The following is a 27,853-nucleotide window of genomic DNA, read 5'->3' as shown; positions in this document are numbered from 1 at the left end:
TGTCTCAGAGTGACTAGGATAGTTCCAGAACAGAGACCCCTGTCCTGAATCCCAGAAGACTTTATTCAGCATGCTATTGTTTGTCTCAGATCTTAGATGTAGGGACACAAGACACAACTCATGGGTTCTATCCCATTCACTCACAGCCCTTCCACACAGTGGCTTTAGGCGCTTACCTGGTGGTCACAGAGCTGCAGCAGAGGAATGGGAGACAAGGGGCTGGCCCTAAACACTGCATTGGATCGTGCAAACTACTGCTTCAGGAGGCAAAGGGGGAACCTGCTCCATCGTGTAGCGTTGCCCTGGTTAGCCCATCGAGACGTACCTCTAGTGGCAACGCGTACAGCATCTCCCTGGCCTGTACTCTGGTAGAGGTATGCTCCTTGGAGCCCATTTTTTCTTCCTAATGTTTTCTGATCCTGTCAGTTCATCTTATGCAGTAGACCATCAAGTGCTCTCTGTCACAGGGGCACAAAATAAAGTGATTTAGATGCTAAAGGGCCCTAGTCAAGGCAGATAAACTGGCACTGTGTCATATTTCAAGTTACAGCAGCTCAGCACCTCAAATGCAGCATGACTTTTATAAAGCACTTAAAACATGCAGTTTTGTATTTGATTCTCAAGCATGACTGCTTTCTAAGCTTCACAGCTCAACTTTCCTGCAACGGCTTTTATTTGCCAACTTGATTCTGCTGTTCTAGAAGATTTTAAATGCTCATGTTTAGCTATGGCAAAAAGTTTGCAGTACAAAAACAACACAGTGGATCAGAGTCTGTTCCCTGCTGTACAGGAGAAGGAAGCAATAGCGATTTTCACCCTCCCAAACCACCAGTACCGTACACGGTCTGGAACGGTTGTACTGCTCAGTCTCTCCTGGCAGCCCAGCCAGAGGATAAGCCATCCCGTGCCCTGCAGCCCTGGACAAGCCTTCACCAAATGACATCCTCTGCGATCCCTTCCCCATCCTGGGGCACTGCGCAGTGGACTGTCTGCCAAAACACACAATGTGCTCTTGCCTGATCTTGACCAACCTTGACCATGAATTCCTAGAGTGACAACAGGGACTGCAGGAACACAAATGGCTACGTGAAGTTTCAGGTCACAGCTCCGCAGATAACAGCAGTGGCAACTGCAGATGCAGCCTCGCCTCTTGTCCAGCACAGCACACTGGGCATGAACTAGAAGACTACTGTGTTCTGCTCTATGGCATTGAACAAAAAGCCCAAATAGCTCATTTTCTTCATGAGGACCAACTCTGTAAGGGTAAGACAGGGCAGAAGAGGGAGATGGGGTGTGAAGGGAAGGACATTACTGACTCTTGACTCTACCTATCACCAAAGACATTCTTGTAGCTTCCAGCAGTGAGCACAGAGGAGGACGTGCAGGTAAATAGGGAACAAGTGCCTTAATAAAAACGAACACATACAACAAAACCAGCAAAATAAATATGCTTTCAAGATCAATTCTACAAAGGAATCAGATGGCACTAAATATACCTCCTGTACATAAAGAAGACCTACTGTTTCCTGTAATCTGATATGGTCCTGCAGCGCTAATCTCTTCATACTTTCAATGTCTTAAAAGAAAAAAGAAAAAAAAAAAAAAAGAAGAACCACCACCATGTCTGGGAGAACAGTGCTCTTATCAAGTAAAAAATTTACTCCGAGAGTGAACTGAGATTAAAAGCAGATATTTTCCAGGAGGCTCAAGAATATCAGGCAAATATTTCACATAGAAACATTGCCTTAAGCCCTGTCACCAAGATCCAGAGTAAGAGAATGAGGAAGTGCAAGAAAGACCTGATTCCTTTCTTGACTAATGTCAAAGTCATGCAAGGGTGACAGTGCCATGAAGCTCAGCAGACACCTGCCCGTGACCCCAGCAGGGCTGGTAACTGACCCGACACAGGAATGTCAACAGTGCTTTACATGAACAAAACTGTCCTCGTGGGCTGACGTGGCCCCATGTCACATATGAAGGCCATTGACTTTGTTCTTACTATCTGCAACATCCATTTCAATGTGGCTGAAAGCAGGGTTGTCTGTTCCTTCATCAGCCATGGTAAATGGTTTCCAGTTCAACACCTCCTGTTTCTCTGGCTAAAAAACAAAAGACAAAAACCATGCTGTGAAGTGGAAGAAACAGTCTTCCCCTCTTTGACCTGCATCCAGAGTGAGGCCTGACATACTGGATGCCTTGCAGAAAAATACATGTTGGCTGCTAATAGATGATAAACAGTTATTCAGTATAGTAGCTAGTATTTTTCTAGGTGCACAGAAGGTTTCTTATTGCATAAGGTACTAGTTGTACAACATGTTCTTGTCACATAAAATGTTCCTGTCCTGCAAAGTGTCTAAAGTATTTTTAGGTGCACAAAGTTCTATTTGCTGTTTTCGTGCCCAGTAATATGTCACCACCAGCTCCTTGAGCTATTGATTCCCTGCTCACAGTCCTTGCCTCATCTTTGACATGAAGAGTACATTAACATGCATGATTGCTTAGATGTTCCATCTCTGTTAAACATAATGAGATGTTGAGCTCTTCATGTGCAGGAAGTTGCTCGGTTCCCCCTGATTTTTTTTCTTAGCAACTTTCTGCATTATTTGTGATGTCAACCACTTGTTATCCAGCTCTTAGCTGCATAACAGGGCAGACGACTTCTTTCTGACTCTGGGCATAAAATAGCATGGCTGTGGACATTAGCTTCCATGTAGGTGAGGGTTTTTTTAAAAAGATGACTTTAGGGATTAAATTCTTAGATAGTGAAAACAGTTGTTGGTCCATTAAAGACAGTGAATGACAATAACTGGATAGATGGTCTCCAGTCCTGATATGGACAAATAGCACATACAATTGTACTGTAAAAATCCCTTTCTCTTTCTGGTGTTCACATCCAGAAGTTGAAATACATGAGGTCATACTAAAAGGAGTTGTCATCATGGAGGAAAAACATTTTGCAAACTGGACCATCTCAGAGATATGATCATTGCCTGTACTGCAGCACTTGAAAAGCACTGAACACAGCTGAGCTTGAATGTTCAGCATCTTGATAATACCAATTGAAAAATCATCTATAGTTTAATAAAAAAAATATTCTCCTATATTCTCCCTTCTAAGGGATTTTTTTTACTCAGTAATGTCTCCCCTTTTCTTACATCTTAGGGAGGGAGCTAGGAAACAGATACACTGACTAGAAATGTTTTCTCTCAAACAGTAGCCAAAGTTGAAAAAGAATCCAGAGACACATTTACAAACAAAGGAAGCTTTGCTGAGTCCAAAGTGTGCCTTGGGCCAGCTTCCAAGACACTAGTGAGGGAGTATTTTGGCAGAAACCTGAGAACAACTATCCCTTGTCTCAGCTGCCGCTCTGTTGTTCACTGAAGTCAAGCTGTGGCTAAACATAGCTTCCCTGCCTATGCCAGCTGCTTTACTCCTACCTGCCTTTTGCTCTGCTACTGCCTTAAAGCAGACAGTCATATCAGGCAGCATCAGGTACTGTTCATCCCGGTGGGAAAAAATAAGCCAGGGACTGTTTGCCTTTGGCCCCAGGAGGAAAGATTGATTTAAATCAGAGATGCATGATTACACTTACTGTCTCAGATTTAGACCATGAGAAGTTGGACAGGAAATCTTCCTTAGTCAGCAGGAATTTACAGTCTGTGTTCTGCTTTAGTCCTCCTGCAAAATAGGCAGGTTTCAATCAGCCAGGTTTCCACATGCAAATGATTTGTCAGAGCCCAGCTGTGGACACCAGGCCAGATGAGCAGGACAGAGTCATACAGCAAATGCCATCAAGCAATCACAGGCCTTAGGGATGATTTCTTTACAGTGATGTATACCCGGTACCTCTCAAAACATAAAATGATCCCTCAAAGTCTACTTGAAATGCCTTAGCTATTTCCCAAAATTTCCTAGATCATCCTCAGATTTCTTATTGTGTAAAAGAGCATGAGACAATCATCAGAAAAGCACAAATCCCAACAACAATACCTGGGACCACCCTGCCAGTCCAGGAGATGTAATACCAACTGCTCCCCTGGAACCTGCACCCCAGTCCTCAGCCATCAAGACTCCTGTCTCTAAATCACCAGCAATTTTTATAGTGAGTTATTTAAGAGCAGCCCCAGGGTGGGGTGGGGTGGGGTGGGTGCATGTGTGTGGTTAATGGGATGTTTGGGCATTTTTAAGGCATGGAAGATTAACTAGTCTTGTGTGGGAAAGAAAGAAGGTGCAGGTTCTGGGAATTAGCTCTGATTGCCACCTGAGGCTTAAATGTCATCTTGTACCACAGAGAGCAGGGTGATATAGTGGTTGGGTTAGTTTTTTAGGGTTTCTGTTTCTTGGGCTGAGGACTTCTCATCTGAATTTACTGAATTTCTCAGTTTTCATGTTTTGTTTCATAGCTGATCTGATCCTAGCCTGGTAAGTAGCAAAGTTTGTCTACAACCATTACTATAGCAATGAGGAGAGCGAAGGAAGGAAAGGGGGTGGGGAGCCAAATTCTCTAGAAACTCATAAGGAAAAGAAATTGGTAGAAGTGTAATATGCTTATTAGTTGCAAGGTAACAGGGAAGCTAATAGAAGTGAGTTTGTCTGTTGTGTTTGGAGTTTTATAATCTGGACTTGTTGTAGGTCAGTTCAATAGGTCTGAAATCTGCCTCAAAGACAGTGGCTGTCATAGGAATCTGGCTGGGTGTACTGGGGAAAGCTGTAGAGAGAACCTGCTTTTGTGCTATTTTTGCCACGCAGATAACAGTTGCACTTTGCTTATCACCTAGATGCAAAAGTAGTGAGGCCACGGTCTGGAACTGAAGTTGTTGTTGTGTATCTCATTCCCCTGGCCCCTTACCTGTAGGGTGCTGCTTTTTTCTCCTTGCACAAATAGTACAGGCAAACTGAGAAAGAAGCTAACATAGCCACGCACAGGGTCTTCAGCCGTTAGGTATGTGCTTGGGGGATGTGGTGAAAAGCATGCACTGTACCGATACAAACAATATCCCTTGAGTGCTCTGAACTCACTCAAAGTACTCTAGAAGCATGGGTGTATCTCCTTGCTTGGAGTTGTTTCCATGTTCAGGGACAATCTTTAAACCTCCAGCCCCTGCTGGAATCTAATAAAACAGGAAAGACAGATGTTTGGGGGAGGGGGTTTGCCCCTCAGGTTAAAAAACTGTTGAAACTTCTCTCTCCTTAGAAATTTGAAGTAACTTTTGCTGTGAGCAGAGACCAAAAGTGGGTTGCTGAGGGGAAGGAATGAGATTTATGATAGTAACCTTTACATCGTGTTAGCAATAGGGTCACTGGCACTTCCTGTGACTTCCTGTCAGCTTTCTGACCATCTTAGTTTGAAAGAGATTTAAGACATGTTCATTCACAGCTTGAACCAGTACCTGTTAGGAGGCTGATAATTATTCCCACAGTTACTGTGATAAGTGTCCCAAGTGTGCTGAAGTAAAGATAAGACAAGGAATACCAGTTGTCTGCCAGGGCAGGCCTGAAAAAGAGCAGAAAGTGTTAATCTCTACTTTCCTATTCCAAGCAACCTGAAAATGTTGTCTGTTTCCAGACAGTGTGTAAATACAGAGTCACTTCTGAACCAAGCGACCTGGTAGTTCTTGAACTACCTCTTTACAAAATATACTCTGAAAATTTGTCCTAAAATTTGCAGTTCCTTTGTATGGGAGGAGACTGGTTGGTACAGTGAGGCAATCCATGAGATAGAGCAGCTAGAACAGAACAGTTCTGTCTTGGCTTGGAGCCTAGTGCAGAGCTGAGCACTCCAGCTATCCAGATGAAGTGCTAACTTCTTTAGAAGGGGGGACAACATTATTTAAAGGAGGGGATGGACATGGACACACACAAAAAAAGTTGGAAATCAATCATGTGCATCTCCAAACAGCCAGAAACAATAGGACAACTGTCACACCTAAGGATACACCTTATTTTGTTCTCCCTGACAATGTGCTTTGTTGTAACAGTTGTTTCCCTGCAGCTGTGAGCAACGCCAGAGGCCTTGGTGAGAGGTGTAATATATGAAACTGGATGTTGGGCACCTATGTGTGTACCAGGGTATCTGTTGATTGTACAGCTCTCTAAGGTGTAAGGATTGGAAATCCCTAGAAATGTGGGAATTGTTCAGCTTCTTTCTGTTCCTGCTGTTCTCTATGTCATTCATAACTGTTACACTTAATTATGATTGTCCAAAGTAAGACATTGGTAATTGCAGAGGGGAGAAAATCCTTTATATTATGCCCTCTTCAAATTTCCTGAATAGAACTATTTCTGCACAGACAAGCTCTTGTAGCTGGAGCTGTTGAACTGGCAAATGGCCCTTTAACCGCATACTGCTTTAATTCATGTGGCAGGCTATGGAAGTTAATCCAATAACTATGAATGTTATGCTTTGGTTTCTTTAACGTCGTGGTTCCCAGTAAGGCACATCCAAGCCTTTAGACTCAAATATTTGAACTGAAGCTTTTCAGATCAATAAAAGATTCACTTTGACTTCTGTTCTGCAATAACTCAGACAAACTTCATTCTAACAAGGGAAAAAAAATATTAGAGAGAACTGCATCATCTTAAACAGTCTGGCAGGTAAGTCAAGGAGGGATAGTTATAGTCATCTAAATGCTAGGCAGATGTTTGTGTTGCTTTAAAACAAATACATGCTTTGTTGATCGCACTTGATGAACTTGTATACCTCTCTGCAGTTGTTGTGCTGAAGACTGTTGTTAATGGATTTTCTGTTGATGTCAAATTTCCCAGGGATATGTTACAGCCCGCAGTTGAGAGGTATAGTGGCTTGGTCTTCTCTGGGAGTGGAGGATAAATCTGAGATCCAATTCCAACCCAAAGTGAAATAACAAAGCCACTGACAAGACCCACAAATGCACCCTGCAAAAAGAAAATGAAACTTGGATTTACATGAAAAGCAGAAGGATATTTGAGAAAATAAAACACACACAAACAAAAAAGAACCACCCACGTGAGTAAGAAACAGTCAAGATAATCTAAACTGTAAGGCTGCATAGCAAAAATGAAATGTAGAGTTAGGGAAAGCTGGGGAGTTTGCTTCATTCCAACTTCAGGAAATACAGTGTTTACTTGCAGCTGCTGAGCATACTTCTTTTATTTTGCCACTGTGTCCATACAATCAATGGAAAGCTTTGGGCTGCATAGTATATGGGAAAGTATTGCTTCATTTGAGGCCCTCTTTGAACAAATACAGAATCAATATTTCCTTTTCCTCATGTGATCTGTTTTTACAAAAGTCTCTTCTACTTCAGGTGGCAGGTTTTGGCTGACAGCTAGTGACTTATTTATTTTTAATATATACCTAACATCTGCAACTGTAAAGAGATAAAGGTTCGTGATTAGTCAACCTTACTAAATAGCAATCCTGTCAGACTACCCATGGACCATAGTTCCAAAGTTCATAATTTTTTTTTGATGGAATACTTTTTTTTTTGTCTGGAAATTATAATTTCATAATACTGAAGCACTCTGAGAAACTCCAGCCTGCAAGTGCTTGGGCCCCATTTTCCCAGCCTGACCCCCTTTTTTTTTCAGATGGGCCAGCATCATCTGAGTCCACCGGGTGTTCAGCTACATCTCCAGGCACATTGTTGCCTGCTTCTGAAACTGTTTTCTGGAAATCATTGTCAAAGTGCTGGGGGTTTTTTTTTGGTTGTTTTTTTTTTGTCGGTTTTTTTTTTTCCCAGATCCCTCCTCTGGGCATGTAAATCTCTTCATGGGATGGAAACTCAAGTTCCTGTGCAGCCCTGTTCATGACTTCTCTGTAATAAGGAGGAAAGGCAGCAAGGGAAAATGTCCTTACAGAAAGTATCAAAGACATGTCCCTCATCACCCCAACATAAAAATTATTGGAGGGAGAGGGGGAAGGAGATGCCCAAAATTATCAATGAATTTTGGACAAACAGGGCTTTAAATTCTACTTACAATTCCATTTGCAAAGGAGCAAAGGATTCCCAAGGCAAACAGTCCTAAAAGGGGGCCACCAACCATGCCAAAAATGCTGAGCGCTGCCTAAGGAAGAAAGAGTGTGTTATCAGGTGCTGTGCAAGCAGGTTAAAGCCTCTAACACGGCAAGAAGGGAAAATATTGAGAAGGAAATTATGAGGGGTTTCTTAACTGGTGTGTGCTTGTCTGGCAGGACTTGGTATAGTTCCCTGGTGCTTAAAGCAGAGGCTGAGCCATGGGCTGGTTTGAGGCCAGTACCCAGCAAAGAATAAAAACTAATCTCAGAATGGTATCCAGCAATTATTTTCTTATGTAATTAATTCTGGGCCATTCAACATGGGCACGAAAAAGCAGTCTATACCTACCTGCAACAAGGCTCCCAGGAGCGATGCCAGTGCAGCCATGGCAATGCAGATTCCACCATAAAACAGGCCTGCATGGGAAAGGCAGAATGATGCATAAATCTGCCAAAGTTTGAAAATCACTAGTGGAAATGTTTCCATTTAACCCAGCATGACCCCTGATGTCTCCAAAACAAACCTGCTAGCATCTGGGTTTTGGTTTTTGGTTGTATTTTTTTTCTAAGAGAGTATGAATTGGCCAAAAGGTCAGGCTCTAAGAAGAGATCATGCAAACATGACAAAATCTTCTTCCAGTATATTATTATAGTTACTAAATGGCAGCCATATGGATTAGCTGTAGTGGCAATACCAAATGTATTGTTCATCTTTCTCAGTTAATCTCCTGTGTCATAGTCCTTATTTTGAGAGAATGACTTTTGCTTCTTGGTCTAAAAACTTCGGAGCAAAAAGGTAAATGCTGGCAGATTACTGGGAGCTGACACTGTGATAAAGGACACCCTCGGTCACTAGGATATAGTGTCTCTTCCTAGGGCCTGTAACAATGGGCTTTGGGGTTTTCTGTTTGGTTTTTTTTTACACCTCCACCCCAATAGAGTTTCACTGCACAAGCAATAGGTTAATCTCATTGTTTAATGTGCTATATTAAGCAACTCATGATAAGACCAACTGCAATTTTGGCACAAATATTGTTTGCAATAATGTTTAAGAAACTGCTCTCAGGTGAAAATATTTAATAGTTGTCACCTGCCACCAATCTGCTGTGCTTACTGGTATGAGCTATGCCAGCATATTGGGACTGTGGTTTTTCCATGCTTATTACAGGCACTGTCTTGGGCTACACCTGCAGCTGGTCACAGACAGTACAACTAGCAGAGATGACAATTGCATTTCAGAGATTTAAACATCTGCTCAGCCTAGTTCTGACCCCTTTGAGCCACATTAAACAGAGAAGCTAAACAAACTGAGGCTCTGAGAGTACATCAATGAAGACATGAAGTTTCTTGTTCTCTGGAACTTTATCAGGACACAACACCATTGCTTGTGTATCACTCAGTTCAAAGAGTTTGTTACAATATTGTTTCCTGTGCTTCTCATTTTTGACAGATGAGAGAAAAATAACAGGTGTTTTAGTCTGAGGCATTTGGCTTTGTAGTATTCCAAATCAATATTGAATACAGATGCAGTGCTCCCTGCTTAAGATCCCTCCCTGCTTAAAGATCAAGCAAGATGGTGTTGGTTTTTTTTTCCTTTATGCTCACTTGAAATACCTTGTCCCCTATTCTGTGCAAAACCTATGCAGCAGAGCTTGTCTCCCTCAAGTACTGCATCAATGTAGTCCTATCGGTGTGAACATACTTTCTCCTGACTTACACTGCCATAAGCAAGATCTGAATCAAGCCCTCACTTTGTAAAATGAAAGTGGAAAAGATATTTTCCAGACATACTCATCCCCATGGAAATCCATGACAACTTCTTTTCAGAGAGGGATCTGAAGTATGGCTTGATCAGGTCTTCAACAGTCACGGCAGCCAGAGCATTGATGCTGGAGGACACTGTACTACAGAAGGCAAGTTTTATACATTTTTTTTAATCTTAGAAGCTGAAATTATAGATAACAGATGAGTTACTGGCAGAGAGAAACTGCCGCTGTCTAGAACAGTGTCAGAAAACTAATGTAACTGCTGTATTGGTTGAAATAACTTATTATTCCAGGTGATGCCGTTAATAACTAACAAAAATTGTTGAAAATAATTGCTCTTAGTGAAGACAAGGCAAATTTTGATGAAAAGATGGTCCTGGAAAAGTCAATGAAAATATCTATTACATGTGGCTACACTGTAAACATTATTGGTGTACATGATACCTTCACAAATTATCTACACAGTATATATCTGGGTAGGTAAAATTTCTACGTGCAGGTCATTGATTACTTTGAACGCACTCTGAGAGAAGAGAGGAGGATTCAGGTAATCTAATTATATTCATCCAGAAAGTAAGGATCTACTCCACACTTAACTATTCCAGGCTCCCTATGGCATCCAGAGAAACCAGCACTCCTAATGTAGTCAGGTGATCTTGCGTCTATGTGTACCTTGCTCTTGCAAGCCACCAGGTTTTCCTTAGCATGTGAAAAACAAATATCTTGGCTGTTCCCTCTACTTACATAGCTACAAGTACTCAACAAAAAAATTATTCTGGTGTCACATTCTTAAGTTTCCTCACTTTTACGTGCTTATTATTGTTCAGAGCCTTCCTTGAAAGGCAGTGTTTCCTAAAAGATGCTCCTTGTAAAAACTGAACAAAACACTCCCCATTATGGGATAGAAGGGGACTGATTTGTCTCCTTCAATAAAAATATATAGTGATTGCTATTTTCATGGGGTTCATTCAAGACAATTGGAAGTCCAGGAACCCTTTTGTAAACAAGACTCTAAAGATCAGGTATGAGGAAAGGGAGATAGCTTTAAAGTTATGCAGATTTGAAACTGGAAAATTAAGGATGAGCGGTAGGAAATTCCCCCAAACTATAGCTATGTAGTGCAATCACCCATTTATAACATTTAAAAATTCCTATAGCAAAGGGGCTTTAAAGGTACAGAGAGGAGGGCTGATTAGCGCCATACATAGCATGTTGCTAGCTATTTCCTCACATTGCTGGTTGGGAACTCCAAACAGCTTTAAGTCCTATGACCTCAGAGCGCCACTGTAGGAAACTATGGGCTTTTTAAGCTGCATCGTCAAAGATCTTACAGTGCTTTTCTTTAAGAACAAAAATTAGGTGGACAGAGACGAAATGCAAAAGTTTTACTATTAATGAAACTTCAGCTCTAACAAAAAAAAAAAAAGACAACAGGTTGCAAATTATTCATTTACCTTAATGTCCCACTGTAGGCACTAGCCACAAAAAGCCCTGGCACTCCTGGAAAATCATGGAGAATATCCAGCACTAGGTATGGCATTAGCTGAAAAATTCAGAGAGTAGGAAATATTACTGTCTTGCCCTAATTTTTCTTTTTATCATAGTATGCTTTTTGTTACAGCCTTCTCACTGACATTCTGCCCAGCTGTTCTAGCATTTAATGTCCCACCTTGCACTATTTATTGGTTTTCTACACAGAAAACCACTCCTAAAACATCTACTTAAGATACAGCAAAGTCTATTTTTTAGACCACCTAGCAGAGATGAGCATTTAGCCATGCCATCAGGCATGGTTTTGAGTGATAATGGTATAGGAAGCTAGTGCTGGGCAGCAGGTAGCCTGTATTGTACATCACTGTTGGGCTTGGGTGCCACAGTAGATTCTCATGTCTGCTGGCAATTCCACAAAAAGGCTTTGTAGGTACAGCCCAATAACCCTCAGGTTACCTGAGAACAATTTCCTTATTGGAAACTGTGTGTCATTTATCGACCTTTGCAAGATCTGAGTGCTGGGAAGAGATAGGAATTTTAAGATTTTCTTCCTGAGAACCAATTTTTTTCACAGACAAGTTGGTCTTTTTAGTATCTTACTTCCAGTTTCCACCAAAAGAATGTGACTGACAGGAACAATTTCATTTCCTTTGGGTTTCCACCTTGGTTTTCTGTATCTCATTTTATTCTAACCTTCAACACCAGGTGGTCCTGCCTTAGGTACTTCATCACCTCTGCTCTTCTCCTGGCTTTCCAGCTCTTGTCTGTGGGGCATTACCCAGAGCTTATGATTCTCCCAGGCATAAACATACAAAAAAATGATTTCCTGGGCCCTGACTCTGGTCAGTCTATGGGCTCCCAGGGCTCTTGTTCCTCAGGATCTGTTTAGGGGGAGGCCACTGTCAGTTTCAGAGTGGTTTCTCCGCAGCACAGTACAATGCTGTTTGGTTGCCCAGCTCTCCTCCAAAGGAGGGAAGGATGCACCATCACTAGCAAAAAGCTGCCTGCTGGTAACCTTCTTCCAGGTGTATGCTTTGGGCACCATTATGTTTCAAATCTGAAAAGGCTTTCGCATCCCTTGGCACGAAAGCAGTTTAGGTGCAATGACACAAAGCAGCCCGCTAGGGCCGGCCGTCACTCACACAGGCACCACTGCTTCAGCCATCCCTCGCAGCAGCCTCTTCCCCCATTTCACTCTGGAGTGGTTTCACTCGCTGTTGGCACTCTCAGGCACATTTTGTTACAGACTCAACTGTTAAGGGACTCGGGCATGTCATTATTGTCAACCCTCGGCTCTCGAACCCCCACACCTGGCAGTTATGGTGCAGAGGAAGGGCACCCCCTCACCACCCTCACCTGAAGCATGGGGCCCTACCTGATCGAGTGCCGACACCTGCTTTGCCGACCATGGGTCGCAGTCCTTGTAAATGGAGTAGAGGGCCAGGCCGCACAGCACCGCACAGGCCAGTATCGCCCAGAGGCCCACCAGGTTGATGTACAGCGACCTGCAGAAACACCACGTTAGAGCTCAATGTCCCCACAAGACCCCACCAGGGTCCAGCAAGCAAGCTGAGGAGACCTTCTGGCTGGTGGCTGCCCACTGGAAAGGGAGTCACGATACAGGTCCCAATATTTCACCTGGTGCGAGATCATGGTTTTACATGTACAAATTACGCTTCTGGTTTTTGGTGGTACGGTCTGAGTGCCTGTCCTCTGACAGTCTGCTCTGGAGATGATGGGAGAGAAATGGCAATTCCCAGGCTTTATCATGTGTGTGGGTTTTATGCTGCAGGCAGCTGGAAAGAAGATGCTTTTCCCCCCTTGCCACACCTTGGTGAAGACAAACCCCAGACAGATTTGTAAGGTGCGGTGCCCCAGATCAAACTGTGGGGTATCTTTTAGTCAGCATCAGCACTCCTTTGCCTCTGGAGCTGCAGTGCTGTGCTTACGCAACAGTGGGGTTGTCCTTGTAAAGCAACTAAACCAAAGTTTCCTCCTGGAACGATCTCAGTGGGAGGCAGCCACGAGGCACTGGGACCCAGGACCTGGTCTGGAGCTACCTATAGCTGCCACTTCCAGAGAGCAGGGGGTGGCCACCGACCCCAGGGTTTCCCCTTTAGTAACTAAACAACTTGGAGCCTGCTATGGTCCAGTATCCCCATTGCCTCCCTATGTCCTGACAGGAACTTCAGCTAACACGGAGGGCAGAAATGTGTTTTCACCAGGCATTAATGCTACTTTTGCCATACTCAACAGGCAGCCTCTACTGGTGGTGAAAACTAACTTGTTGTTCTTGCTCAGTGAGGGCTTTTCCTTTCCATCTAACTATCCAGTCTTCTCAAATGTTTCCCAGCTCTTGATGACTCCTGGGTCACAAAGTTCTTCTCACCTAAGGTGATCAATTCAAGGAAACACATCCTCTGGGAGCTTGGCCTTGAAAAATAGCGTTCCTTTCCATCAGTTGCCTCCCAGTTATCCACCAACAGTGATTTAACTGCCTGACAGATCATGTACCCTGGACCCGTGCCAACTGCTAAGACCTCCACTGGGAGAACCTTTGGTTTCTGTGCAAATAGATCCATGCCTGCAATGCTTCAAGAGGCCTTTTAGTATTTTCAGTTCCCAAGAAGGTAAGGGACACCAGCCTTTAGACTGCTCTAGAGGACCATCAAGAGAATGAAAAAGTAAACTTAACTTTATAGGCCTTGTTAAGCATTGAAATGGACATTTTCAGAAAGGCATAACATAGATTAATTAGTTGAACTATCAGTTTCATACCATAGAAAAATTTTTGGCAAGCACAATGTTAACTCTTAAAAAAGACCATATAGCTGAAGCTGTTCTGGATTGGCATAATCTGCCTTGATATAAGGCACTCAAACTGATCTAATGCAAGATTTAACCAATGAGTTAAATCAATACAACTCTTTTGAACAGTATTAGCCTAGAGCCTGCAGGAAAGATTAGAAAGTCAAGAGAAACACATGGAAGCAAAATAAATTGTTTGTCTGAATCCACAAATTCCTGTTTTTAAACTGCATCAGTGTTTGACACTGAAAAGAAAGCTGTGGGTTTTTTCTTCCGATTTACATCCCAGTTCATGGTACACCCTATGACTAAGCACTAGAGTATAGTAATTGTAGCACTAGTGGGGGGACATGTTCCCATTAACTCTGGGTGAATAACATGGGGTGGAGTTGTGAGAAATAGGCACCATGACTGTGCAAGGCTTATTTTTGGTTGGTAGTTTCAGGCTGGCTTTAAGGTTTTAGCACTGAAACATGCTAGATTATGACCTTGAAAGGAGAGAGAAATGTTAGTAGCCCATGTTTTCCTCCTGCTCTAAGCGCTTGTTATCATTCTTGTATAACCATTATGTTCAATTTGCCTAGTTACTGTTTGAAGTTGACAACATGTGCTTCTACCTACTGGTGTGTTTCTTGAATGGGGTGAAATCCTTTCCCAAAGCCTGAGAAAATTCCTACTCCTGTGCCACTGTTAAAGGCTTTCTCAAAAACTGCAAGTTGGGATCTGTGAAAAAATTTTCTTAGCTCTGATCTATTACTGTGCTGTCTTTATAAAGCCCTACAGTAAATGCCACAGAGGTACACCCTATTACTCTGACCTGGTGACATTTTACATTTTATGTACAGATTAATAATAATAAGAGGTGCAGGCTACCAAGGTGACTTGCCAGATGTGTTTAACTACATTTGAAATTACCTGGATAATCATCACAGAACGGCAGCATTTATAGTTGTGACAAGCTGCAACCATTACACAAGATGATTTCTCCATGCAGGGGAAATACACTGTACAAGCGAGGCACAAGCAAGATGCCATGGAGTCCAACCACACACACCAGCAGAAAAGGACTCTACTGATTAAGGCTGTGCCACCACTAATATGGTATGAGCTATAAATCCCATTCAAACCCCTCCAGAACCAAATAGCCTCTAGCCCTGGTTAAAGCTGCTGCAGCAGCTCAGAAAATCTGCCCAGAAGCTGCCATGGCACCACATTCCTCTTGGCCATGCTGCTTCTGGGTTGCCCTGCAGGTGTGCCTCCTTACAAAGAGGACAGGGAGGTTGCAAGAGCAGAGCACATCGCTAAGTTGGAGCAGGTGCTTGGGAAGAACAGTCTCACCGGCACACAAATCTAGCACAATGTATGCAGCTGTTTTCCTATAAGCAATATGCAATCATGCCAGGCAGCATTACAAATGTGGGATGCACCTCCTGCTTGTGCAGTGCTGAGAATCTGGAACCCAGCCATGTACCAGAGCTTGTGGAGAAGCCACATGTGGAGAGCACCAGCTCATTCCAATCTGCAGTGCAAATGGCTGAAAAGTAGATATTTATTGCCATAACCAAAATATTTCAGTTCTAAATTGTGCATGATTTTGTGGGTATTTTGCTAAATTTATGAAGTGAAAGCCTTCATAAAATTCCTTCTCTGTGTGTCACTGTATTATACAACTTATGGGGACTGTAGTTATGATGTGCATTTATATATTTCTCCTATAAATGGACTTTGAGCTCACTAGTAATTCTTAAATCCTGAGTTAGGAACTACTGGAATGATACTAAAGATAAAGGTAAGATAATAGAGTTAGTAAATATACTCCATTCTAGAGTAAAGGCTGATCAGAAATGTTTGAATTCAAGAAAACAGAACTCTCTGCCAGTTTCCATAGTGAATTCCTAAAAAAAAAAGAGTCAGGATTATTATGAAAAAAAATATGATTCCTCAGCACTTTTATTCCTCAGTTCCTCAGCACTGAATAAAACACTTCTGCATTTTCTCATGCCTATACTCATTGGTATGGAAAAATCTTTTAGTCTTTACTTATGCAAAATTCCCACACAATGATTTAGGTTTAGTAGAGTAGCAATTCAAGATGCTGTCTTGATACGGCTTCAGAACAGGCACTATATTATTTGGTCTTTAGGTTGCATATAGACTTAATGGAGCTATTTGTATGCAAGAATGTATGCAAGGCATAGTGAAACATTCTGGCACAAAGTTCAATGTTGTAGCAACTATACATGATTCAAATACCAGTATTTATTGTATTGATTTGTCTTCTACCTGGTCCAAAAACCAGAAAACAAAAGCTGTTACACTTTACAAATGGATTTTATATAGATAACAAACATTCCATTAAAAGAAAAAATATCCCCCTTATAAAGAACAGTCACTGTTAAATTCAGATGTTAAGAGTTACTGTAGGCAGACTTACAGTTTTGCGTGGAACCTGCTTTTGCATGAAATGTACCTCTGTACTTGAGACTGGTTTACCCCATATATGCTAGTCCATGTGAAAGTCCCACCTATAACAATTGTCCAGAAGGTGTGCCTTTGCAAAGGATCGGGATTAAAGCTACAATGAGAGGCAAAAAGAGAAAATAAATTCAGAATATGAAAATTTTCTTATTATGAGAAAACTTTAATGCATAGGAGAAAAAAATTCCCCATAATTGTCCTAATACAAACTCTTTGAATATGGCCAGATTTTTCACATTCAGATACTCCAACTTCACATGAAATCACAGAAAGCAAATTTTAAAACTCAGAGCTGATCCAGTGAAACACTCTGATCTGTCCAAAGGTGAAGTTTAACTAATTTATTTGCCTATACACTACAGTCCTAAGTAAAGCTATATGATGACTGTGACTGTTGTGATTAAATGATGCTCCAGTAAAAAGTCTCACATGCCTACTTATCTAGAGGGACATCAGTTTAACACCAATATAAAGGTGTGTTTGCAAGCCCAGCCTTTGTGGGCAGTGCCTCTGTCTGTAAAACATTTTTCTGGTTTAGTTCTGAGTAAGAGATTTTACATGGCCATAAATACTTTTTTTTTTTTTAATCACACTTTAATATAGCAATAAATTATGCTTATCTTGGTGAACAATGTAATATTATTTTGCTTATTAGATGTCTTTATTCCTTTTCTTTTTCCATCTGTGAACCCTATGACTGGGGGGAAAAGCAATGCAGCATAACCACTGCAAATCAGCCAAACTGATTGAAAAAAATGACTGTTCACAAGAAGCAAAAAAACCCACCCCACAGATGAATTACTTGCTGAAGAACTTGGTGAAGAATTTTACAGAACAACCTGATTAATATTGTGAACTGATAGAAAAAGGTAATACTTGTCACACTAAACTGTCATTAACAGCACTGGGTGAAGTTTAATGACTGGACCTGATGATCTTAAAGGTCTTTTCCAACCTAAATGGTTCCATGATTCTAAGTATCTCAGAGGAATCACCTATTCACCAAAGGTACAATAACTTTTTCTTTAATCTTAAAGTGGTTTTTGATTTAATACTGTCAGAATGAATAATCTTGACCTTGCAAAACTGTATTTTTAGGCTATGATTAGTTACAATAATGAAGAGTGAAATACTATTAAAACTACTTTCAATTCTTCTTTCAGGAAAAAGGAAAACATTTCGGTTTTTCAGATTAGACAAAAACTGTTATTTTCCCAGTTGTTTTGGTTCAGTAGCTGAAATGCCAAATCAGCTGTTTGGAAACTCTAAGCGTAAATATGATTGTCCTCTCCTGTTCACCGTTCACTTGCAGTGGAACCCAAAATTTATCCTTAAAACACCTACTTGACAAAGTAAAAAGTTCTTTTTTACAGGATTTTGCATGGTGTAGAACCTAAAAAATATCCCTCAAACTAGGTAAGCTTGTTCAAAAATACATAAAAATTGGGTCACAACTCCTCCCCCCCTCCTCCTCCTTCAATAGCAATTTAATTTCAGTTAGTCACCATGGGCCAAATTTATAGGAATAAAACAGCTCATCATCTGCAAGTACAAACTCACTCCCAGAAGTTTAATCTTCCTCCATAGTAGGAATCGTTTATGATACGTTCAATTCCCTCCTGAACCACCACAGCTCGTATAATCACAGATGAAAATCCAGCAACCATGATTCCAACCTGGAAAACATCTGTCCACACCACTGCCTTCAGACCACCCTGCATGAGGAACAGCATGTATCAGGTACAACAGGGAAGCAGCAATCTTGCTTCGTACTCACATTCAACTAAGAGAAATGTTACAATCTGTGTTATGCATAATAGATCAATTTCATCTTTTTCTTTCATAGAAATTGTTCTGTTACTGGAGTGTTTAGGAATTGCATCCTGGAACCTATTCAGGACATCCTGGTCCTTTTTTGAAGCGCAGTAGAATTTACTTTGGCCAGACACACAGTTTAATCCAATATTTTCTTCATCACATAACCTGATTCAGAAGTCTGTATCAAAAGATAAACTGGCAGACAGTGTTCACCTTACATATATACAGTACCACTGGCCTCCAGAAGGCATACCATTCACATGAATAAAAATAAACATGATTTAACCGAAATTACACAAATAAATTTGTCACTGAGGTTCCATTTAATAATTTCTAGACATGTGGTCAATTAACACTAATCTAAAGACCAATCTGTTCCTGTGGTACTTGCTATTTTCAGTGGCTCTATTCAGAAACAGACAGGACTTATTATAGTTGCTTTAAGCAGGTGCTTGAAAAATTATGCAACTAAACCTGGATTAGAGGAAACTAGATTAGAAGAAAAATCACAGGAGGATTTTAGGAGGGGAAATTGTCTTTTTGCTGTTCTTTCAGCTACAACAGAAGCTTGAATGTTTCAAAAGAGAAAAGGCTTGAGTCACATAGTGGCTACCTTTGCATCCATAGAAGTCCCTGGATGAATATGGCCCTGTGGCTAGAGCTACACTGTGAAATGTGCTCCCATGGGTAACCCAGTTATTAGGCTACTTTTCAGTAAATTCCATATTTGATGTGAATGGTGAAAGGAATAGAGATTTTTTTTCTTAGCCAAAGGGCCCACATACCAGTGTGCAGTAGAAAGTACAGACCACGCCGGTTGCCACCACTGCACCCCACAAGTCAAAGCCAGTAACTGAAAAAAAGGGAAATGGCATCAGTGTGATTGAGGCACTGGGAGAGGAAACAAACAAGGTCAATTTTTCACCCCCAATCTGGTTTTTGAAAAAACCTAGAAATAAGTTAAATGCAAAAGTAAGAGTGAAAATGGAAATGAAAAGACTAGGGTGACTGAACCAGGGGATTCGCTCTAACCAGTTCTAAAATGGAAACGGTTGTTACAGACATTGGAAAATGCTAAAAAGTTGGATATATTTCAGGATTTAAGCTATTTGTCTTTAATGTGAATGATGCCTAACAACATCCAATATATTTGTAGCCCCAACTCAGAAAGGTGTTAAAATAGTTGCCCTTTCTTGAAGTGCCTGGGTACTCCCACAGAATCCTTAGGCAGGGATTTAAGCAAGTAAATAGCATGGGCATGCTCCATGGAGGTAAGGTGGTTCAAAACGGTCTGGAAGAAATGTGTCAGACTAAAAGCCTTTCTTTTATTTTTCTTTCTTTTAGGGAAACATGACAGTATGCCTACACCAGATGATGCTGTACTGTGCTTGGCGTACAGGCTGTCACTGCCCCAGCTTGGCACACTCATGTGCTGCCTGGCAGGATACTTGTGGGCTCCCCAAACAGATAGCTCAGGCTAATGAGAAATACTGCAAAAAACCCAATGAAAAACAGTGCTTCTAGCTGGGGGCCAGCTAGGTCATAGCTTGGTTAGCATGTATTTGCAGGGCAAATATAAAGGATATAAAACCTGTGGGTCTTATACATTGGAGAAGACCAATGCAGATAGTGTTGGGTTTTTTTCTTCCTTTTTGTTCAATGAATGAGCCAAAAAACACCCCAAAACAAACAAACAGAACAATTGTGATTTTCATTCTAGACAAAATTATTAATTTTTATTTGTATTTTGTTATTGCCTTTTCTTGCCAAGTGGACAAATTAATTGCATCAGATTAGAAGTTTAATTTGGCTCCAGATAAAAGCATTTTTCCCCTTTAGAAATAAATATGGCTCATTTTCAAAGCAAAGAGTCATTTTGAAGTAGAAAATGGAAATATTTCATTTTTTAAATATCACAACAAACATCTTAAGTTGAAGATCTCTTTGCTGTTACATTGGTTTTCCTGGCAAAATGATAGGCTGAGTTAAGCAGTTCCAGGCAGCCCAAACCCATATTTACAGAACTTTTGCCTTGCTCTCTTCTAGAAGAGCACTTAGCCAGGGGAATTAAATGTTTGTTTAGTCTCTGCATTGCCTTCAAACTTTACTTAAGTCATCTTAACTTTTTTGAATGTAGCCATTACCTAAGGATATTGCATGAGAAGTAGAGTGAATGTGAGCCGGTTTTGCCCTTGAGCCTCTTCTGTAATTCCTTACAGGTAGGTATTAAGGGATCAGGATTAAAAATGGGAGGCCTTCTATCAGAGTTCCCATCAGGATCAACAGAAATCTTAGAAGACTTCATGGAAAATCCTTGATCTATATTTTTAGGTGTGCATTACAAAAAAAAAAAAAAAAAGAAAGCATACCGTACTACGCACAGGAAAAATTGTAACAGTAGACGAACAGTTGCAGTATCCTCATCTTACCTTGATTTAGTGCTAAAGCTGGAGCATAAATTACAATACCAGTGTACAAAGTCTAGAAAGGGAAAAAAGATAAAAGATTAAAATAAATGTAAATTCTTGCAAAGGTGATAGCTTTCTGAGATTATTTCTTTTCAAGTCTTTATGTGGTCTGTATTTCCTACATAAATGTTGCGAAATAATTCCAACTGTTAGAAGACTAATGTCTGAGACTAACCAACACTGTAGTTTCACAGCCTAATGTTCTTAAATACCAAGGACTCTTAAATACCATCCCTCTTCAGCTTCTCCCAGCTTTTATAATTAACTTATTTTATTGCTTTAAAACTTCAGTCATATGACAGAAACAAGAGCAAAAGGAAGTTGATGAGGTTTACACACAGTTTGCCAAGGCATCTATTACAATTGCTCTTCTCAGTCTTGGGATCAATATGCCTGCCTCTCAGTATGCAACTACAATGCACATGAATAAGAACAAAAAATACAGCATTAGTTAGTCATTATCAATAGCATTATAAGGAATTACACTCCTATAAAGCCATGCCTTATTATCAGCAGATTTGTATTTTCACCCAATACAGTAAAGATACAGACAAATGAAGGAGCTACTCTCCACTTTTGTGGGCACAATGAGATTCACACACTGATATCCTCTACGATTTCTTTGTTTAAATTTCTTTATTTTTAAATCATGTTTACTTTTTTACTATTGTTATTACTGCCTTGTAATAATAGGACAAGTTCAGCTGTGACATGATTCAGGACAATACAGCCTGCAAAGACTTCTGCAAAGGTCAGTGATCTTGACTCAAAAGATCTAAATCACAGTCAGGTCCTGAGCTGACATGCATCAACTTTCCATGGTCAAACTCTTCTAACTCCCTGATTTACAGGGTTGGGACTTGGACGTGGAAAAGCAGCAGAATCAGACATCATCCAGCATTCAGCAAGCCTTTGCCCCTTCCACGAGTGTGCAGTCCACCCTAGGCACAGGTATTAAACCAGAGCAGGATGGTTAACCACAGGATTACTCACTGTGGCTTTTGAGCAGGTCAAATCTGGTCCCTGTGGCAGAGCTCTGCCACATAGCCAGTGGCTACTCTGGGGAGAGAACCAAGAGGTAACTGGAGTGAGTGGTAATCCAAACGCAGCAGAGGGGCTGCTTCACCCAGCATGACCAGATTACCTTGGCCCCTTGCTGTAGACCTGCTACAAGCACATGTCAGCAAAGATGGTAGGGCCACTGGGGAAATAATTATTCCTACCTGTGTACTACTCCCTGTGTGCACATTTGTTTTTCTCGGTGACATGAGTCCTCTGCAGGTTTTGATATATACCTTGTATGCCAAGAAAACTGCCAATCCTGACCAGTCCCTGGTGAATATCTCCTCAGAACCAGCTGCATCACTTCCCAGCCAACAACTGATACTTGTCAAGCCCAGTCAATGTTTGACTTGCTGTCTATACAGTGACTGTCAGCACGTGCTGCTGAATCATAGAATGGTTTGGGTGGGAAGGGTCCTTTAAAGATCATCTAGTCCAACTCCCTGCCATGGGCAAGGACACCTTCTACTAGACCAGGTTGCTCAAAGCCCCATCCAGCCTGGACTTGAAACTTCCAGGGATGGGGCATCCACAGCTTCTCTGGGCAACCTGTTCCAGTGTCCCACCACACTAATTGCAAAAAACTTCTTCCTTATATCTAATCTGAATCTACCCTCTTTCAGTTTAAAACGATTACCTCTTGTCCTGTCACAACAGGTCTTGGTAAAAAGTCCCTCTCCACCTTTCTCATAACCCCCCTTTATATATTGAAAGGCTGCAATAAGGTCTCCCTGCAGCCTTCTGTTCTCCAGGCTGAACAACCCCAACTCTCTCAGCCTTTCTTCATGGGAGAGGTGTTCCATCCCTCTGTTTTTTGTGGCCCTCCTCTGGACCCACTCCAACAGGTCCATGTCTGTCTTGTGCTGGGGATCCCAGAATCGGCTGCAATACTCCAGGTGGGGTCTCACAAGAGCAGAGCAGGAGAATCACCTCCCTCAACCTGCTGGCCACAATTCTTTTTATACAGTCCAAGATAGGTCTGACTTTCTGGGCTGCAAGCAGACATTGCTGGCTCATGTCCAATTTTTCATCCACCACTATCCTCAAATCCTTCTCCATAGGGCTGCTCTCAGTCCCTTCATCCTCCAGCCCATACTGATAGCAGGGGTTGCCCTGACCCAGGTGCTGTACATTGTACTTGGCCTTGTTGAACTTCACGACGTTCACATGGGCCCACCTGTCAAGCCTGTAAAAGTACCTTTGGATGGCATCCCTTCCCTCTAGCAAATCAGCTGCACCATTTAGCTTGGTGTCATCCACAGACTCACTGAGGATGAGCTCATTCCCACAATCTATGTCATTAATGAGGGTATTAAATAGTATTGGTCCCAGTAGAAACCCTTGAAGGACACCACTCATTACTGGTTTCCAGTAGGACATTTAGCTGTTGACTGCAACTCTTTGGATGTAACCATCCAGCCAATTCCTTATTCGTGTAGTAGCCCATCAGTCAAACCCATATTTCTCCAAACCTGCTAGTTCAGGGATTCAGCATGAGAAAGTGACATTCTCATATGCAGCAAAAAAGTGCCAGAAGCTTTGAATCATGAGAAATTAAAATCTGCAACTCTGATCACATTTTTGTGTAAACTAAAACAGGACTGATTACACAATCTTTCCACTTCTTCAGTCGTTTTTCAGGTTTTATTACTACATACCCTATTTTTCTTCTTTTAAACACATGCCAATATTCAAAGAACAGTTAAAATTACACCATTAAAATATTGGGGAGTTTCCCCTCCTCACGATTCTTTTTGTTATTCAGGTTAAGCTGTTAGCACTTACATAGAAGACACCTATAGATCTTCAGTTAATTTCCTTGAGTACCTATTTAGGTTGTATAGAATTACTTTTCTGATCTTTGCCAAGGAAAGATTATGCTTGGCTTGTTCCAGTTTATGCAACTGTGATGTCTTTGTATTTGCCGGTGAAACAGCATCAGGATTCTCACTTGGTAGCACTCTGCTTTTCCTATGGGCTTGTGTATCTGTAAATGCCAGTTAAGCAGCACTATTCAAGTAAGTAATTAGCACTGCACCGACCACCATCTTAACTGGTGCAAGTGTGATTGCCCTGTAACCAGGAACAAAGCAAGCATGTAACTTGAAAAGCTTTCTGATTGTGTACTCATTCTTGCTTTGAATTCCCCCAAAAGTCCACTTCAAAATTGTGAAAAGAACACATTCTTGTTTCTGGTGAATTTAACGCATGTTCACTGTACATTTAAAAGCTGTGGTCTCTCACCGACTCCCTGAATGTGCTCTGGATACAGCAAGCCACACCAACAATAATTTCAGGGACTGCTTTAGTTTAACATTCCCTGAGGCAGTAATTTGCTATTTCTCGGTTTGCAGACACGCAGTTTTTTCCAGTGGTGGTGGTATAAACCCTTGTGCAGTAAATGACAGCTCCTGAGTGTTTTGTCACCTTGCACAGACTCTTGAGAATTAGTCAGACGCCCAGAATCCACGCACTGGAGGATGAAAACTGCCGCTGCAGATAATTGGGGCATGTTTACATTTTGAACCCATTGTGGGTTTCTCCAGCAGGCAGGCAAACAACTGCTCTTCGCACTGCTACCCTGCAGTGAAGGGTCGCTCATCTCTTGGCATGGTGCTGATGCCAAGTGACTGCTCTGGGTGCTCAACAATGCACACAGAGAGACACAATGCACAGGGGCAGGTAGCCCAGCATCCGCTCCCCACCTCATTGCTTTGGAGCAGAAAGAGCTTTGTTTCTCCCACTCTCAGCCACCCATGCACTGTGGTAACCTCATCAACTGTTCAGAGAAAACAGCAAGTTACACCAAGCTGAAGAATCCTGGTGGCTACAGGGACCACAGAACAGCTTTGAGATTTACTTGCCGTTTGTATAATGAAGAGGACCGTTCCACAGAGGCGCAGGTATTTATTAAATCGAAGCTCTAAATACTGCAAAAGAGAAGAAAAACCAAATGTTGTTTTTTTTCTCAAAACTTGGCACTATTGATAGGACTAGAGTGAAGAGATGAGCAATACAGAAGGGACATAGTGTCATTTTTACATTTTCACGAATGGCCAAAATCCTTAGAGTCACCTTGATTGATATCTCTTTCAACTTAATTTGATATTTTTTACAGACCTCACCACTGGGTGATAATACACGAGCAAGTGAAGTAGATGTAAGCTAGTCAGTATATGATGGAGTCTGCCGAATGGAAACCGGTGCTACCCAGCAGCCTCAAGGCACTCAATAGACAGGGAGCTGTGCACTGTGACCTGGTGAAGATCAGCACATATTATCACAGAATCATTGAATATCCCTGGAAGGGACCCATAAGGATCACAGAGTCCAGCTCTTGAATCTGCACAGGGCAACCTAAAAGTTCACAATGACATACCAGCAAACAGCAGAACTCACTTGCATTGTGAAATCAGAAAGAAAAAGAAAGCATTATGGCTATTTCTAAGCCTTAGTGAATTTGGAAACTCTGGCATTACGTGTGTCCATTTGAACTGTTGCAAGAGAGGGCAGAAGGTTTTCAGCAGTCGGCAAGCTTCCTCCCATGGTAACCTCACCTTCTGCACTGCCCACAGCAGCTCACTGTAGTCTACCAGTAAGTAGAAATTTAGCCTTTTGCAAAACAGAAACCCTCACTTTTCTTTCTAGCCTGGGACAGCACAACCTCTGAATGAGTTTGTCATGCTGTAGGGCAGATTTGTTCCTACCATCTGTCCTAATAACCCTCTAGGGCGTGTGGTTGTACAAAAAGAATCAATCTCCTTTGCCTGCCAATCTGTTCAATTGGCACAGGCAAACACTGAAGCATCTCAAAGTGCTCACTCATGAAGTGAGCATTTAAAACATGATCTGTGAGCATGTCCATGCAAGAAAGCAGTGCTGAACCCCTGGACAGACACAAAAAAGTTGTTTAATCTCTGAACTCTGTCCACAAACAGAAGATATATCTTTTATAGGTGCATTACTCAGATTTAACCCCAAGATTATCAGTGAGTTTCTGGTCATTATTATAACTCTTTATTTGAAAGAGCCCTATTTTTAAGTATCTTCATAACTGACAGTCCAAAGATTAGTAGTTTAAAACACACTGGAAGCCACCAGTAATTTCTGTTGGTGAATTCTTATCTAAATCACCAACAGAAAACTTGTTTTCAGCCTCAAGTGCTGCAGTGTTCGTTCAGTGTAATAAAATGCTAAAGACCAAAGTAGCTGGCCAAGGACTTTCACCTGCACTGATGCCCCTTTCCCAATGTCCTCTGTGAAAAGAGCAATTTGCCTCCAAACCTGCAGCTAGGAGCTGTCTCCACACAGGAAGATAAACAGGTTCAACAGACCTTCTAAATCAGAAGAAAGTCCTGACCAGATGCTTCCTCACCCCAAAACAATCAGACTCTACCTGTGATTGTACCACCACCCCAGACATCTCAGTGTCACTAGCTATAGCTTGAACTTACACACTGAGCCGAAGATCAGCTCAGCCGTATTTTGGTGGAAGTAGGAAAACTCTCTCGGGCACACAGTACTTCCTGACCTCCCTGTATAAGCATGATGGAGAAGACATTCACCTGAGGCTGTTCAGGAGGCTGTCTGAACAGCCTCAAGTGAAAAGGCTGTCTCCCCAAAATCTCTAGTAGCAGCACAAATACATAGTCTGGCAGAGGGGGCCTTCTGTGGCTGCACGTAGGCTTAGAAACCTGTCTGGAAGGAGCATGATGTGAGAACTCTGGTTCCTATGTAGATGTGTTTGCACTTCGTTCTTGGTACATTAATTGCACATCATTAACCACATGTCACCGTCTAAGCTGCATGAGGATTAATCCACCTGCTGAACTAAGTGTCTGAGTGAGGAAACAAACCTGACATGATGCACAGCTGCTGAGCATCTCCTGTCTGCAGACGCAGTGTGGGCAGACTTGGGGACAGAGTAGGTTGCAGCCTGCTCTTGGGAGAGTGGAGATATGTGGCACACAGAGCACAGGGTGTTTGGGGAAAGAGACTGAGGGAAGGCATGTAGAAAGCAGGCACGAGAAGCCCCCCAGCTCCCTGAACGCTGTGGAAAGGCTCCTTCTACTCCACCTTACCTCATAGGTGCTGGTAATGCCCAGCTTGTAGAAGACAGGTAGGAAGATCTCAGCACTGCACAGCACCACCAGGCCATAGGTGATGGCAAAGATGCAGAAGATGGCACCGTAGCGGTAGATCTCGGCAGGGGTGCCCAGTACGGTGACAGCTGACATGAAGCTGGCGGTGAGGGAGAGCGCGACAGGGAGAGCGCTCATGCTGCGGCCCGCCATGAGGAAGTCTTTAGATGTCTTCTGTCCTCCTCCCACAAAGGCATAGTAGACCCCGATGATGGCCGAGACCAGCAGCATGGCTGCAAAGACCACGTAGTCCCAGACAGTGAAGCTCCCCATGCTACTGGAGGGACTCGCACTTGGAGCCAAGGGGCTGCCCCGAAATCGGAGGGGCAGCTGCTGCCCGCGCAGGGCAGGAGGAAGGGGATGGGGACGGGACCCGCGGGGGTGCGCCGAGCCCCACCGGGCCAGGTGCGGTGCGGAGCGGTGCGCAAACCTCTGCCCGTGTGTCTGCCGGGGATGGGCTGCGCCGGGCGCGGCAGTGCGAGTGCCGGAGCCGGGACGGCGGGCGGACCTTATACGGCCCCGGTGCCCGCTCCTCCCCGCGGCGGTGAGCGCCCCCGCGGAGCGGGAAGGGGCGGTGATCCCCGCTGCGCGGCCCCGGCCGGGCCATCCCGGGCCACTGCCGCCCGCTCCGGGCCCTGCGGCGCCGCGGCTGGCGGGACGGTCCTCTGCAGAGCCACGGCGCAGAGGGGGTGGCGGTCCAGGGTTTTTGGAGGGAAGACAATTCAGCCTACAATTGCCCAGGGCGGTATTTCCTACCCTCCTTCATTACCATATGCCAGCAACTCCCCTAGAGAAGAAGGTGAAAATATGGTTTAATATACACAT

At 42.6% G+C, this 27,853-nt stretch overlaps 1 protein-coding gene across 1 annotated transcript; it reads right to left on the bottom strand.

Annotated features, from left to right (window-relative positions):
• Positions 1-107: 107 nt before the first annotated feature.
• SLC5A8 (solute carrier family 5 member 8) lies at positions 108-27,301 on the bottom strand. Its single transcript, XM_055808284.1, has 15 exons — positions 26,969-27,301; positions 24,752-24,817; positions 20,787-20,838; positions 19,143-19,210; positions 18,100-18,254; positions 16,496-16,636; positions 12,629-12,758; positions 11,217-11,305; positions 9,788-9,900; positions 8,346-8,413; positions 7,960-8,046; positions 6,701-6,894; positions 5,391-5,494; positions 3,593-3,678; positions 108-2,087 (listed from the first exon to the last, which is right to left on the bottom strand). The coding sequence occupies exons 1-15, from the start codon at positions 27,299-27,301 to the stop codon at positions 1,968-1,970; spliced, it is 1,806 nt and encodes a 601-aa protein (XP_055664259.1). The 3' UTR covers positions 108-1,967.
• Between the last annotated feature and the right edge of the window lie 552 nt (positions 27,302-27,853).

The sequence above is a fragment of the Falco peregrinus genome, chromosome 6, assembly GCF_023634155.1.
Source record: "Falco peregrinus isolate bFalPer1 chromosome 6, bFalPer1.pri, whole genome shotgun sequence".
NCBI lineage: Eukaryota > Metazoa > Chordata > Aves > Falconiformes > Falconidae > Falco > Falco peregrinus.
Note: the sequence above shows the minus strand (reverse complement) of the source record. Positions and strands in the feature narration are given on the sequence as shown.